The sequence below is a fragment of the Podarcis raffonei genome, chromosome 11, assembly GCF_027172205.1.
Source record: "Podarcis raffonei isolate rPodRaf1 chromosome 11, rPodRaf1.pri, whole genome shotgun sequence".
NCBI classification, from domain to species: Eukaryota; Metazoa; Chordata; class Lepidosauria; order Squamata; family Lacertidae; genus Podarcis; species Podarcis raffonei.
This window is the reverse complement of record NC_070612.1, coordinates 2,781,945-2,796,991: the sequence shown is the minus strand read 5'-3', so window position 1 is coordinate 2,796,991 and position 15,047 is coordinate 2,781,945. Positions and strand designations below refer to the sequence as shown.

Below are 15,047 nucleotides of genomic sequence, written 5' to 3'. Positions count from 1 at the left end.
AAACTATCCATGGCCTTTTAAACTGTGTATTGGGGTCCTCGGATGAAGAGCGGTATGGAAATGTAATAAATAAAACAGGATGATGGACTAGAGAGGCCTGGGGCCTCATCCGGCATGGCTCTTCTTACATTTTTCTGAAAATTATGTACACAAGGAATTGGTTTCGTTGGAATGAAGCTCAGTAGAGATAGTGCTGTCTTTTGGATATATGGTTTTATTGGAACAACCTGAACATAAGCTAGGAGGGGTTCACAGTCTGAACAACTTCTGTCTTAGTCGCAGCACAGAGCAAGCAGGTCTCTGTCTTAGTCGCAGCACAGAGCAAGCAGGTCTCTGTCTTAGTCGCAGCACAGAGCAAGCAGGTCTCTGTCTTAGTCGCAGCACAGAGCAAGCAGGTCTCTGTCTTAGTCGCAGCACAGAGCAAGCAGGTCTCTGTCTTAATTGCAGCACAGAGCAAGCAGGTCTTCCAGCCTGCTCCTAGCTCAGCGCTCTCACGTGATTCTTGGTTATTGTCCTACCTAGCACTTGGCTGAGGGCTCACTCATTTGTTCTATGGCACAGAGCAGCTTCTTTGGGTAGGCCCATCGAGGTGCTTAACTGGTCAGCCATCACCTAGACCAGTGATGTCAAAGTCCAGTTTAATCTGGCCCCTGTGGCAGTTTATTTACTGAGGTAAAATCCTAAAAAACCCTCAACAACTTAGAAAAAGCTCAACAACTTTGGGGTAAAATCATAAAAGAAGCTCAACAACTTCAATCCTAAAAAAAGGTTAACCCTTGGTCGGCCCTTTGGTCGGCCCTCATGGCCCTTCACTTCATCAAATCTGGCCCTCTTTGAAAAAAGTTTGGACACCACTAACCTAGACAAAGGGATAGCCTTGGAAAGGTTGCTCTTACACATCATTCCATCCCCTCCAATATAGGATCCCAAGAACTGGAAGGGACTTGGGGCATCATCCAGGATGAGCCCCCAAAATCCTAACAATACTATGCTGTTGCCCTTAGAAGGGCTTCCCTTATAAATCACAAGTTTGAATGTGGCACTGACTGTAATAATAATAATAATAATAATAATAATAATAATAATAATAATAATAATTTATTATTTGTACCCCGCCCATCTACATGGTTTCCCCCAGCCACTCAGGCAGCTTCCAACAAGGATTTAAAATACATTAAAATGTCACACATTAAAAACTTCCCCAAACAGGGCTGCCTCTAGATGTCTTCTAAATGTCAGGTAGTTGTTTTTCTCTTTGGCATCTGGTGGGAGGGCGTTCCACAGGGCGGGCGCCACCACCGAGAAGGCCCTCCGCCTGGTTCCCTGTAGCTTTGCTTCTCGCAATGAGGGAACTGCCAGAAGGCCCTCGGCGCTGGACCTCAGCGTCTGGGCAGAAAGCCAAAAGTCCAATAGCTGCCAAAAATGAGCCACGTTTGCCTTACTCCCAGGAGGCACCGCACCTGATTTTGGAAAATCCAGGTCATTGGGTAGCTTGGAAGGTTTTGTTTCTCATCTGTGTAGGTCAGACATTTTGATGGCCTGCTGCTCTCCATTTAAGGCTAGTGGGGCTGTTACCTGGCAGGGTCACCAGCCACAAGGAAGTACTGCTGAAGCCTTGGGCCAATTCACACATGCATGTAGGCAATGCAATGTTCAAGTGGCTGTTTGCAGCTCATGGTGGGTGGCAATCATCGGTGGTGCTTGGCTCTGGTTTCACACAATCTGCAAGCAATCTGCTGGTGCTTGAGTGGTAAGTCGTGTGAATATCCCATTACTCGTCCACTGGGAAGGCGGCGCAGCCGGGTGGGTAATAGGAGGTCAGGATCAGCTGAGGGCGTGCAGCCTGAGCTGCCTGCAGTTTTTTCTGGGTGATGCGATTTAGGGTCCACATTGTAAGTCTGGGAGGAGGAAGAAGGAGAAAAACCGCACCGTCAGAAAGGAGGCTCCCCCAAGAGGGAAACGTCTGCTTGCAAATCTCTGTCCATGGTTGCTGGACTGAGAGGGACTGCTCTGGGTCATCCGCTAGCTTTCAGGCAAAGAGGCTCATGGCTGCCAAAGCTGATGCCAACTGGCTAGCTTGACTGAGACCTGGAAGCCTCTAAGCTGATGCCAGAAACAGGGAACAGTTTCCTGGGGGCCCATTTTCTCTCCCCAGAACCCAGCAGAGACCTAGTTTACTAACAGCCTAGAGTCCATCCATTCCAAGGCCTTCAGGTCCTAACCATAGCTGTCAACTTTTCCCTTTTCTTACGAAGAATCCTATTCGGAATAAGGGAATTTCCCTTTAAAAAAGGGAAACGTTGACAGCTATGGTCCTAACTCTCTCCCATAACCACTCCAGCTGTTTAGGACTTCTCTATATAGTGCTGAGGGACCACCAGAGCGGTACCTATTTATCTACTTGCACTTTGACGTGCTTTCGAACTGCTAGGTTGGCCGGAGTAGGGACTGAGAAACGGGAGCTCACCCTGTTGCGGGGATTCGAACCGCCGATCTCCTGATCCGCAAGCCCTAGGCTCTGTGGTTTAACCCACAGTGCCACCCGCCTGCCTTATGAACTCTAAACAACATGCACAAAAGCTGAAGATGGGAGAGATCGGGGGGTGGGGGTACTTACGCCAGCCTCTGGAGTCTGCAGTGCTGCTTCGCCAGTGAGGCACACAGGTGTCTGACGCCCTCGTCTCCCAGGCTGTTCCCGCCTAAGCCCAGCTCTGCCAGGCTCTCGTGGGATTCCAGGACAGAGGCCAGATCCTCACATGCCCTGGCTGTGAGACCGCAAAGGTGCAACCTGCAAAGGAAGGCGAAGGGGATTTGTGACACTTGGGAAGATAAAACTGAATGAAGAGAAAATATGTCCCACTGGCAAAATAACAAACTGGGACCTGAACGTCCCAAATGCCACACAGAAGAAGAGTTTGGTTTAGTTATATTTTGGCTGATCTTTTTCAAATGTATACATGAACATTAGGTAAAGGTAAAGGTACCCCTGCCCGTACGGGCCAGTCTTGACAGACTCTAGCGTTGTGCGCCCATCTCACTCAAGAGGCCGGGGGCGAGCGCTGTCCACAGACACTTCCGGGTCACGTGGCCAGCGTGACAAGCTGCATCTGGCGAGCCAGCGCAGCACACGGAACGCCGTTTACCTTCCCGCTGGTAAGCGGTCCCTATTTATCTACTTGCACCCGGGGGTGCTTTCGAACTGCTAGGTTGGCAGGCGCTGGGACCGAGCAACGGGAGCGCACCCCGCCGCGGGGATTCGAACCGCCGACCTTTCGATCGGCAAGCCCTAGGCGCTGAGGCTTTTACCCACAGCGCCACCCGTGTCCCATATACATGAACATTACGCCCGTTTTAATTTGTTCAAATAGCTCAGTTGCTAGGGCATGAGACTTAATCTCAGGGTTGTGGGTTTGAGCCACAGGTTGGGCAAACGATTCCTGCATTGCAGGGGGCTGAATCAGGCATGTCCAACACGTCAATCACGATTAACCTGTCAATCACAGGATTAGTTGTGGTCGATTAATTGAAGCCCAGCACGCTCCAAATGGCTCCTCAGAGAGAGAAAGGGCTGGTTGGGGGGGGGGGAGGGAGAGAGAGAGAAAAGCCTAGCGCTCCAACTGGCCTCTTAGATCTGTGTAAACTAATATAAAAATATAGTTTAACTTTTCTCACTTGTTTAGCTACTTGTCCATCTAGTAACTATTTGGATCTGTCATGATGATATCCAAACAGAACTACTGTATCTGTGAAATAAATATCCCTTAATTAATTAATTAATTAATTAATTAACTAATTAAACAAACTTAAATGACTTTGCAGGGGTGGGAGAAGGGAACACTTGGTGAATAATGAGAATGGGAGAGTGTGGTAGATCACTGCCAGTTTTTGATACTGGGTAGTAGATCACAACCTACTTGAAGTTGGACTTGCCTGCGCTAGATGGTCCTTGTAGTCCCTTAGGTAAAGGTAAAAGGACCCCCGACCATTAGGTCCAGTCATGGCCGACTCTGGGGTTGCGGCGCTCATCTCGCTTTATTGGCTGATGGAGCCGGCGTACAGCTTCCGGGTCATGTGGCCAGCATGACTAAGCCGCTTCTGGCGAACCAGAGCAGCGCACGGAAATACCATTTACCTTCCCGCCGGAGTGGTACCTATTTATCTACTTGCACTTTGACATGCTTTCGAACTGCTAGGTTGGCAGGAGCAGGGACAGAGCAACAGGAGCTCACCCCGTCGCGGGGATTCGAACCGCCGACCTTCTGATTGGCAAGCCCTGGGCTCTGTGATTTAGACCACAGCGCCACCTGCGTCCCTTTGTGGTCCCTTACACCCCTACAATTCTATGATTCTATGAAATTTGTTACGTGTGGATTTTTGCAGGGCACAGTTGTGGAATGATGAGAAGAGCTCTTGGAGGTGGGGGAATCTGCAGAGATGATGAAGAAGCCACTTACGTGAGTCTTTGCAACCTGGACTGTGGGTGCTTCAGCCCCTCGCACAGCTTCCTGATCCCCTCATCGCCCAGGTTGTTCTCTCCCAGATCCAGCTCAGAGAGAGACGGCTTGGATGCCAGGACCTCTGAAAGGGGCTCACATGCACCAGCTGTCAGGTTGCAGCAATGTAGCCTGCAGGAGATGGAGGTGAAAATGAGCTCCAGAAAGGGGCTTTGCGGCTGGGATAGGTGCTCACAGCACCAGGCTGGTAACCGTAACCTTTTCCTCCCATCATTCAGGAAGCACAAAGCTAATGAGAGGCTTGTGGGTCTTATGGTATGTGATCTCCTCTACCCTGAATACCCATGAGGGAGTTTTGGATATTGGCATCGAGTCTTCCGAAGACGGCCAGCCACATGCCGCAGATAAATTCACAGGCAGCCATGTGATGTTGACATCCACATAACCATTGAAATTATTTCTACGTATGAAAGTGCTTCGGACAGGTTTTTTGAAATAACAAATGATCATGGTTTTCATGAACAAAATGGTGTCATTGTTTTTATTGCTGGTTGTTTCTGTTGTGAAATTGCTTTGAGATATTTTATGGGGAGCAATTCATAAACGGAATAAAATAAATGAAATAAGATTAACAGTGGGATGTGGATATCTCTGTCACAGGGCTGCATCCCTGACATCTGGTAGCCAGAGACATACTGTTTGCAGCAGCAGATGCCGTGATTTTGGTGATCAGAACGATGTGCTCATGAAAGCTACAAGTGGTTATGATCATTTGCTGTGAGCAGAGGAATCCCCATCCCAAATTTCACTTCCAGGTGTGAACTTACTGAGTATCTTGGCAGAAACTGACCTCAGTCTCTTCATCTATAATATGGGGTTAATCATACCAAGCTCCCTGTCAGGGAATGGTCTGAAGACGAGGACTGGGGAATACATTCCATGGCAGACCAGCTTCTATCTGATGGAGAGCTGGCGGGGAAATAGTCACGCACGCCCCTTGTCCATAGCATGTTCAGAAGCAGAGAGTGAGACAGGAGCTGAACAGCTTGGGGTGGAGTTACCCAGTTACAAGATAATGACAACAGAACCAGAAGGGAGGGGGCAGATAGTTGTCTTGTTCTATTTTGTTAATTTTTGAGGTTTTTTTTTTAAAAGAATGCTTTCTCTTTTATGAAAGCTCCTCTGGTAACTGCTTTCATTGCGTCCCATAGGAGGGGGGTTGTTATATTGTCTACATCATTTTCCTTGAAGTAGTTTTGTACAGTTTTTGTGAGACTCTCTCTAATTTGTTTGTTTGTAGTTAGGATGGGACTGAAGGACCATGATGGGGTGGTTTGTGTTCCATCTCCTATTTTAACGGTGACTTCTAATGGGGCATGATCTGTGATTTTAATGTTACCTATGTTTGTTGATTCCGCTAAGGGGATAGGGGGCAGATAGTTGAGACGTCACCTTTAAAGCCCTAAACGGCCTCGGTCCTATATACCTGAAGGAGCGTCTCCACCCCCATCATCCAGCCCAGACACTGAGGTCCCGTGCCAAGGGAATGGCGGTTCTCTCATTGCGAGAAGTTAGGTTACAGGGAACCAGGCAGAAGGCCTTCTCAGTGGTGGCACCCAACCTGTGGAACGCCCTCCCTTCAGTTGTCAAGGCAATAAGCAACTATTTTACTTTCAAAAGACACCTGAAGGCGGCCCTGTTTAGGGAAGTTTTTAATGTCTGACGCTGTATTGTTTTTGATATTTGGTTGGAAGCCACCCAGAGTGGCTGGGGAGACCCAGTCAGATGGGCGGGGTATAAATAATAAATTATTATTAAATTATTATTGAGCACCTGCTAGATCTGTATCCCATGTATTTATAATACCACATGTTGTTGTTTAGTGGTTTTGTCGTGTCCGACTCTTCGTGACCCCATGGACCAGAGCACTCCAGGTTACACACGTTACATACATGTTACACACCCATATATACGTACAAAGAACCATATATACAAAAAGCCACTACAAGATCCTGTGGCAATGAGTTCCATAGGGCACAATGTAAGAGTGAGCACTTCCTTCTTGTTATTGCGGGCGAGGCAGGCAGAGGCACTGCAAAAACGTTCATGCTTCTGCGTTTCACATTCATCGTTACCAGGAAGAGGTGCAATGATGGCCGCCACGTTGGCTTTAAAAGGGGATGAAATAAATTCATAAGGCTACCCATGGCTACTAGGAATGATGCTATGTGCTGCCTCCAGCATCAAAGGAAGGGCGTGTCTGGGGTGTCTCTATTTTAATGCAGGAGAAGAGAGAGACACGTACCGGAGCCTCTGTAGTTGACAGTGTGGATCGAGAAGCCCCTGGCATAAGTGGATCACACCCAAATCGCCCAGTGGATTTTCACCCAGATCCAGACCCGTCAGACACGGATTAGCCGCCACGGCAGAGGAAAGATCTTGGCCTGCAGCAGATAGGAGCCCACAGCGGTTCAGCCTGGAGAAAACCGAAAGCAGGAGGATTAGGACAAAGGGCAAACGGTATCAGTATACATCTATAAAATATTCCCATTTAGTGATCCACAAGTCAATATAAACCTTTGGAAGTGGTCTTTGGTTGTCTGGTTTGATGGAGCAGGGAGCCTTCTCTCCTCGCAAGGGCCTCTGTTTTGGGGCAGCCAGCCACAGAATTATATGTTTGTAGAGTTGGAAGGGACCCTGGGGACCATCTAGCCGAGCCCCCTGTGATGCAGGAATATGCACCTGTCCCATACAGGGATCGAACCTGCAATCTTGGCATTATCAGCACCATGCTCTAACCTAGGGTTACCAGGCGTCCCCATTTCCTGGGGACAGTCCCCGGATTTGCAAATAAGTCCCCGGACAAATTCCATCCCCGGAATGTCCCTGGATTTCATCTAATGTCCCCGGGAAACGCAGCAGTGGCAGTCTTAGCAGCAAGGAGCAGTTGGCTCTGGCTGGCTTCAGGAGCTGCTGGAAAGTCCCCATATGATGGTGGTGCAGAGGCTCTCAGATGCAGCTTCCAGTCTGCCTCCACCTTCCCTGACCCCAGCAACTAAGCTGGGAAGGGAGGCTTCACGCTGCCTACTGGAGCAACCCTGATCCCAACTCCTACTTGCGTGAAAGCAGGAGGGGGCAGGGATCTCTCAGTTAGGCAACGAGAAGCCTCGCTTCCCAGCTGAGAGATACCTGCCCCCTCCTGCTTGCACGCAAGTAGGAATGGGATTGGGGCTGCTCCAATGGGAAGGGAGGCATTGCTCTGCTTGAGCCTCGCCGCCACCGCCATCACTGCAGCATCAGTGTCCTGAACATGTAGATAGATTTATTTATTTATTTATTTAAAGTGTCCCCGGATTCATTGAAAAAAATCTGGTAACCTTACTCTAACCAACTGAGCTATCCAGTCACGGTTCATTTGTGAGGGGGGAAAGGCTGCTAACAAAAACCACAAGCCCCATCTCTGACTCCCTGCAACTTCAGCCCAAATAGTGGCCCACTGTAGCCTTGTAAAACAGTAGCCATTGCTTCCCGTTTCCCAAGCTTCTGCCACCTGAAGCAGTTGCCTCACTCTGCTCAATGGTAGGGCCGTCCTTCTAATTTGAGCCCTGGGTGGCTAAACTCACTGAGCCATGAGGTGAGCGCCTGTTCTGGACAGAGGGCCACCCTACTTAAGTCCCATTGACCCAACAAGGATCACCGGTGGGTCTTCCAGATGCACTTACTGGATCTCTGAGGGCTTCAGAAGTCCTGGCAAGAGCTGGCGAATTGCTGTGGGCCCCAACTCATAGCCAGAGAGCCGAAGCGAGCAGAGAGAAGGAGAAGCTGTTAGACAAAATGAAAGAGCAGCAAAATCCAGCTTGGAGAAGAGCAGGTCTCGGAGGTCCAAGTCATGGACGTGTCTCAGGATGCTCTCGGCAAACTGAGGGTCCTCCGTCTCGTAGATGCAGTGGCAGAGCTCCAGGAGTTGCTCCCCTCTCCCAAAGGACTGACGTGTTGCTTCCTGGTCCACCCATCTCAGTATCTCCTGCCAGAGCCTGGTCCTGGACATCTGGCAGCCCCATGCTTCTTGCAGGAGGTCCATCCTCTTTGCGTTGGAGAGGCCAAAGAGGAAACGCACCAGCGTGAAAGAGTTGCCTCTGCACTCTTTCTTGTTTCCCAGTCCCTCGTTCAGGATCCTGAATGATGAGTCCCCTTCTGTGTCCAGCAGGTAGAACAAGGCTGCAAATAACTCCTGGAAACTTAAGTGAACAAAGCTGTAAGTTATTGCCGCATGGACATCTTTACGGAGGAGAGAAAGGGTTTCTGAGTCGGAACAACCCACGCAATGTTCTTTCAGCTCTTCTTGGCCAAAGCTCACCTTCTTATGGAGAACACCATCCTTGGCTAAGGAGCAGAGACCTTTCAAGTTGCTCAGCTTTGGGTTGCAACCCAAGAAGCTGAAGAGGAGCTGCAGGTGGATTTCCGTGACCGTCGCAGTCTCCGGGATAGCATTAAGGAGGGCCTTTTCGGGTTTCCGCCTAAAGGCGGTGCAGAAAATCCAGCACAGAGCAGGGAGGAAGCATAAGCTGAACAGAGTTTCATTCCTTCTCACGATTTCAAAGGCATGAATGGCGTCTTCCTTGGCCTCAAAGAAGCGTTGGAAATATTCCTCCCTCTGAGCCGGTCGAAATCCCAACACTTCCATGAACCACGGAGACCTCAAGCATGGCAGTAGTGCCCCCAAAGCCATGGGCCTCATAGCCACAATGAGATGGCACTTGGGAAGGAGCCTCCTCCTGAGTAGACCCATCACCAAAGACACAGCAGCCTGCTTTTTGTGGGGGTCGCTGCACGTAACGTCACCTGGAAGCCTGCTGGTCTCCAGCTCATCAAAGCCGTCGATGAGGATGAGGATGCTGTCTTGGTTCATGAAGGCATCCTCTGCTAGGAGAGTTCCTGGAGGGCAGCTGCAGAGTACCAGCTCAGCTACGGTCATGGGTCCCTTGCCATAGTTCACTGCTTTGCAGGAGATGTAAAAGACATGCTCGAACCTCTGCTGCCAGAACTTGCCAGATGCCCAGTCCAGCATTATCTTCCGCAGGGCTGTGGTCTTCCCCACCCCAGCAGGTCCAAGCAGCACAATGGTTCTGGTGCTTTCGCCCTGAGCGTCTGGACCAAATAAATTCTCCATGGTGACTTCTTCCGGCCCGTCTCCTTTGTGAACCTCCAACTCCCGTCGCTTCCTCTCCATGTCTGCAACCTCGTGGGTTCCCTGTTGAGGATCCCATTTCCTGCAGAAGAGCAACTCTGTGTATCTTTGGGGGAGGCTCACCCCTTGGCCAGGAGAAAGGGAGTCACATTCAGGAATGCCCCCGAAGTTCTCTTGGATACAGCTTTTATATTTCTTCCTGCGATCTAATGTAATCACACAATGAGAGTGGTGTCAGGGGAGGGGTCACAGCATGGGGAAATAAGTTGTTTGATTAGCAAGTGCCATCTTTTTCTATTGATTGATTGATTGATTTTCACATACAGTGGTACCCCGCAAGACGAATGCCTCGGAAGACGAAAAACTCGCTAGACGAAAGAGTTTTTCGTTTTCTTAGCCACTTCGCAAGACGAATTTCCCTATGGGCTTGTTTCGCAAGACGAAGCTTGCCTCACAAGCTCCGGGGATAGCGGGGAAGCGCAGTGCGCCTTCCCCTCTGTCCCCGGACCTGTTCTGAAGGCTGGCGGCGGGGAGAAGATCGCTTCTCCCCACCGCCAGCCCCGCAAGCTCCGGGGATAGCAGGGAAGCACAGCGCGTCTTCCCCGCTGTCCCCGGACCTGGTCTGAAGGCGGTCTCCATAGGAACGCATTAATTGATTTTCAATGCATTCCTATGGGAAACCGTGCTTCGCAAGACGAAAAACTCGCAAGAAGAAAAAACTCGCGGAACGAATTAATTTCGTCTTGCGAGGCACCACTGTATTACATCACAATACAGATGTACCAAAGCCAACACCATTTCCTCCCCATCCCCTCATACATTTATATTTATATTTCCTCAATCCATCGTATTATTCTTTTCTCCTTCCTCCCACTTCCCTCCACCCCCACTCGATTTCCTCCACATTATACAATTTACAATAACCTTTGCATTCTACAGTCTTCTCAAATCATCTATATGTTCTCATTATCTTTCCTTGCTAATTTTTCTTCCATCCAGTACTTCACATTTTAATCTAGGCATACTAGCGTATCTTTTTTTTGAGCAAGATTTTGCCATATATTCATCAAAACATGTCCACTCCTTTTTCAATTTTTGATTCGACTGGTTTCTTATTACAGCAGTTAAATTTGCCAAAATTAAATGTTCATTTAGTTGACAAATCCATTCCTCCTTTGTAGGTATAGTTTGTGACTTCTACCTAGCAGCAATCACTATTCTAGTGGCTGTACTTGCATATAGAAAAATCCCCCCCCCCCCGTGGCATCTCTTCGTCTATCAATCCAAGGAGATATGTCTCTGGTTTCTTTGTTATTGATATTTTCAACATCTTCTTTAGTTCTTCATGTACTACTACCCAAAATTTCTTAATTTCCTCACACCTCCACCACATAAGTATGGTTGTTCCTATTTCTCCACCCTTTCTCTATTTCTGTCTATAAGATGCTCCCATGTATAAGACCCCCCCCTATTTTGGGGGGCTCAGTTTTAAGAAAATGAGGGGAGATGGCCCAAAGTTGTTGAACTTTTCACCCCATGCAACCTTAGTAAGAGAATGCAAGTCTCTTACTGTTCTGTTTCCATTTCTGGAGCCTGGTGGCCGAATCCCGCAAGCTGACCGCCTTGAGGACGGCCACGGCCACTTCCCAGGCCCCATCCTGGCCATAGGCATCCAAGAGGAGCCAGACAGTATCCACTGTGTCTGTGCTTTCCAGCTTGTTCCGGGGGATTTTGGCTCTGCCCTCCATCTTCAGGAAGCAGAGCTTGTTCTTGAACCTCTTGAAGTTCTCCTCAGAGAGGTTGTCCAGGGCAAAGAGGAGGGCATCTTCCAGGGGTTCTCCTGCATCTTCCATTTCAAGTCAAGACGTGTCTGTAAATGGGAAGTGGGGGGGCGGGGGGAGAGAGACTGAGTTAGACTGCCTCTGCTCCTGGGCTTCCTATCTCACTGCACAAACACAAAAAGCAAAAAGCTTACCCAGGAACGGAAACCTCCTTGTGGCAACTTTCGTTTTACATTCTGCTAATCATCAACTAAAGGAACAGGCCACCGTTAAACATTAAAACAGCCACAAGAGGCTCCTGCAATGTAACTATGAATCGAGACCCCACACTGAACAAAGTACAAAAAAGGCTTTATCAATTAGCTTTTGAAGTTTCAGCTATATTTAACTTACTTATTCTTTTATTACATTTCTAACTTGCCTTTCCTGTGAAATAAGATATTTAAGGTCATATATATATATATATATATATATATATATATATATATATGTTCATAACTGCTTATATAAACCACATGTCTGAAACCCCACAGAAAAATCCTGAAACCATTTTGTCCCTCCCACCCAAATTGGCCTTAAATATTTCTCTGCAAGGTGGAAGGAAAATGGAAAAGCCTCCCCATTGTCCTTTCCTTCACAAATCCTGTCTTAAGGGTATGTCTGTGTATGAATAGGGTAAGCCTGTGACCTGGCTCAGGAACTAAGTATTTGTCATTACAAAAGACTGGCCAGGCTCCCCAGGTAATCCAATCAAGTGACCATTAATAGGTAACCTGCCAGACATGGGGTAAACAATGCACTCAGATGTTTTGGGGGTGGTCTTGGACTCCAGGGCAGGCAATTTAAAATGTGTATATAAGGGCGGGCACACCTTGGTTCTGGGTCCTCCTCCTTTCCTGCGTTTGAGGGGAGCACCCTGTTGAAACAGTTCAATAAAGATCAGGCTTACGAGCTGCTTTGCTTCTCAATATTCTCTGTTTGGCCTGTTATTTTCTCCAACCGATGGAGAACCTACAAAGGACTCTAGAAGGGCTCTTATGTCCCCCATAAGGGAATAAAGGCAGATTTTTATTACACCTACAAGGAGCTGAAGGTATATGCATGGGTCTCCTCCCCCCCCTTATTTACTCCCTAAATTTTGTGAAGTAGGTCAGGATGAAAGGAGGTGAATGGCCTAAGATCACCCACTGGGCTTAATGGATGAGTGGGGATTTGATCCCATATCCACCAGGCCCTTGATTCCTTACCACATATTAAAACCACCTGTGTACAGTTCTTAAGAAAATATATAATTTGTTGCCTTCAGGTAATAATTTCAGCCCCCTGTTTATGTGAGCAGATGATGCAATTAACAGAGATCTCTGCAGGCTCTTTTGGGTTTTGAGTATCTGCAGACTTATATGCAACCTGTATACAATCATTTAGTTTGTTTTCAAATGTTGAATATTCATGCGATGTCTGGTCTTTGTTTTTATAGCTCCCAAAGAAGGCCTTTAAATAACAGTTGGACAAAATGTGTAAGGCTGTTTTGAAAACGAAATTTGTTTTTCTTTACGATTTAGTCTCATAATAAAATCCAGAGAGGGTTGGGCTTAGAGGAAAACACCAAATAAAAACAAATGTATTCAAACTCAGTTACAATGTATTTATAGGTCCATTTTTAAAAAGGCATTTGATTCCAGAACTTTAAAGATCTGTGTTTTCTGGTATGTTTTGTATGGAATTGTTTCAACTGAGCTGTTTTTCTGATCACCACTGAAAATGGCAAAGCGGTGAAAAACGGCTGCCTGAGACCATCTTATTTTTATATTATATATATTTCTGAAACCTGAAACCCACATTCTACTCATGTAAAAACACCAGGCAAGCCCCACAAATAACCCAGAGATGCATTTTAAATAAAAGGGCACATTCTACTTATGTAAAAACACAGTGATTCCTGGACCGTCTGCGGGCTGGATTTAGAAGGCGATTGGGCCGGATCCGGCCCCCGGGCCTTAGTTTGCCTACTCATGTTCTAAAGGCTCTGAGAACTCAAGCTCCCTTGAGACAAGGAAGGCACTGGTGATGGAGGAAGGTTTCTCCTCACTGATGGCACCGGATCCCACAAATCACTGGCCCCATCCCCCAAGTCATCTCCCTCTACCTCTGCTCACACCTCTCCACTCACTCCTCAGGCTCCTTGATACCTAGAAACCATCACCTCCTTTCCCCCACAGAAGCATTGCAGCGCAAAAACATGTGGTTTCTTTCCGAGGCCAAACAGGGATTTCCCCTTAAAACAACTCTGCATTCCTGCTCTTGTCGTTCCTCTTCTCTGCGCACTCTCTCTTCTGCCGTTATGAGCCGTCCCAAAATATTTGCCCGGTCCAAAATGAGAAGTGCACTTGCCCACGGTTCACATGGCACGGCACACTCCTGGCTCAAGCCTCGCTAAGGTGAATGGGAGTTGCACACCTCTGGATGAAGGTTGAGCAGGGGGAAAATAACCTCCTGTCGCAGAGATCAGATCCTTCGCCTCCTGTGCCACCCTTAAAGGTAAAGGTACCCCTGCCCGTACGGGCCAGTCTTGACAGACTCTGGGGTTGTGCGCCCATCTCACTTAAGAGGCCAGGGGCCAGCGCTGTCCGGAGACACTTCCGGATCACGTGGCCAGCGTGACAAAGCTGCATCTGGAGAGCCAGCACAGCACACGGAAACGCCGTTTACCTTCCCGCCAGTAAGCGGTCCCTATTTATCTACTTGCACCTGGGGGTGCTTTCGAACTGCTAGGTTGGCAGGCACTGGGACCGAGCAACGGGAGCGCACCTCGCCGCAGGGATTCGAACCGCCGACCTTTCGATTGGCAAGCCCTGTGCCACCCTTAGCAGCACCCAAATCCACTGACTGATGAGTCACCTTTATGCAATACCATTAATAAGAAAGCCAGCCCGTTCCTTGTGGTTAAAAAAAGACCACACTGACCTTGTTTTTTGAGGAAGGAAGGCCACACAGAGTTTTAACAATGCACAGCGATGGAAGTTCCTCGTGGAGCTCAGAGCAGACTGTCTGGCAGCTCTCACAGGACGAAGCGAAAGCAAAATCCAACCCTCCGCTCCCCCTCCACGGCCCCAAGCTCTGGCAGCCTCGCTTATGCTGCAAGAGTCACGCGAAAGGCTTGCCGCAGAAATGCCCACATGCAACCCTTTCCCCTCCTCTGTCAGCAACGCCGCAATGTTTTTCCTTGGAGTTTTTTAAGGTTGGATAGCCATCCATCACGTAGGATATAGCTGAGATTCCTGAATTGCAGCAGGTTGGACTAGAGTGTCAGTACGCCTTTCAACCGATGTGCAGTGACTGGGCTCAATAACTGGTTCTGCCCCGACTGGGCTAGGCGACTGGAGCACTTTCAGAGACTTTCCAATCCTGGAAAGCAGGTCTCAGTGCACTGGACTCACAAGTGTGCATTGTGAGCACCAGACTCAGTGGAGTATAAATAACGCACAAGCTAGCCGTGAAGCATAACTTCTTTTATTTCTAATAGCTGCTACAAGCTAAAGAACTACTGTTACAGCTCCCACTCAGCCATCTAGTCACTACATAGATAAGACTCTCTCCACACACACAGAGTCAGGAGCGGAAGAA

General features: G+C 48.4%; 2 protein-coding genes across 2 annotated transcripts in view; both read right to left on the bottom strand.

Annotated features, from left to right (window-relative positions):
• Positions 1 to 15,047, bottom strand: part of RPP25L (ribonuclease P/MRP subunit p25 like) — a 190,466-nt gene that overhangs the window by 23,891 nt on the left and 151,528 nt on the right. The gene's annotated exons all lie outside the window — the stretch shown is intronic.
• On the bottom strand, positions 1,152 to 14,604 carry LOC128423490 (NACHT, LRR and PYD domains-containing protein 3-like). The gene is made up of 7 exons (XM_053408664.1): positions 14,388 to 14,604; positions 11,213 to 11,512; positions 8,177 to 9,848; positions 6,760 to 6,930; positions 4,455 to 4,625; positions 2,618 to 2,788; positions 1,152 to 1,898 (listed from the first exon to the last, which is right to left on the bottom strand). Exons 2-7 carry the CDS (start codon positions 11,493 to 11,495, stop codon positions 1,772 to 1,774), a joined length of 2,595 nt encoding a protein of 864 aa, XP_053264639.1. The 5' UTR covers positions 11,496 to 11,512; positions 14,388 to 14,604; the 3' UTR covers positions 1,152 to 1,771.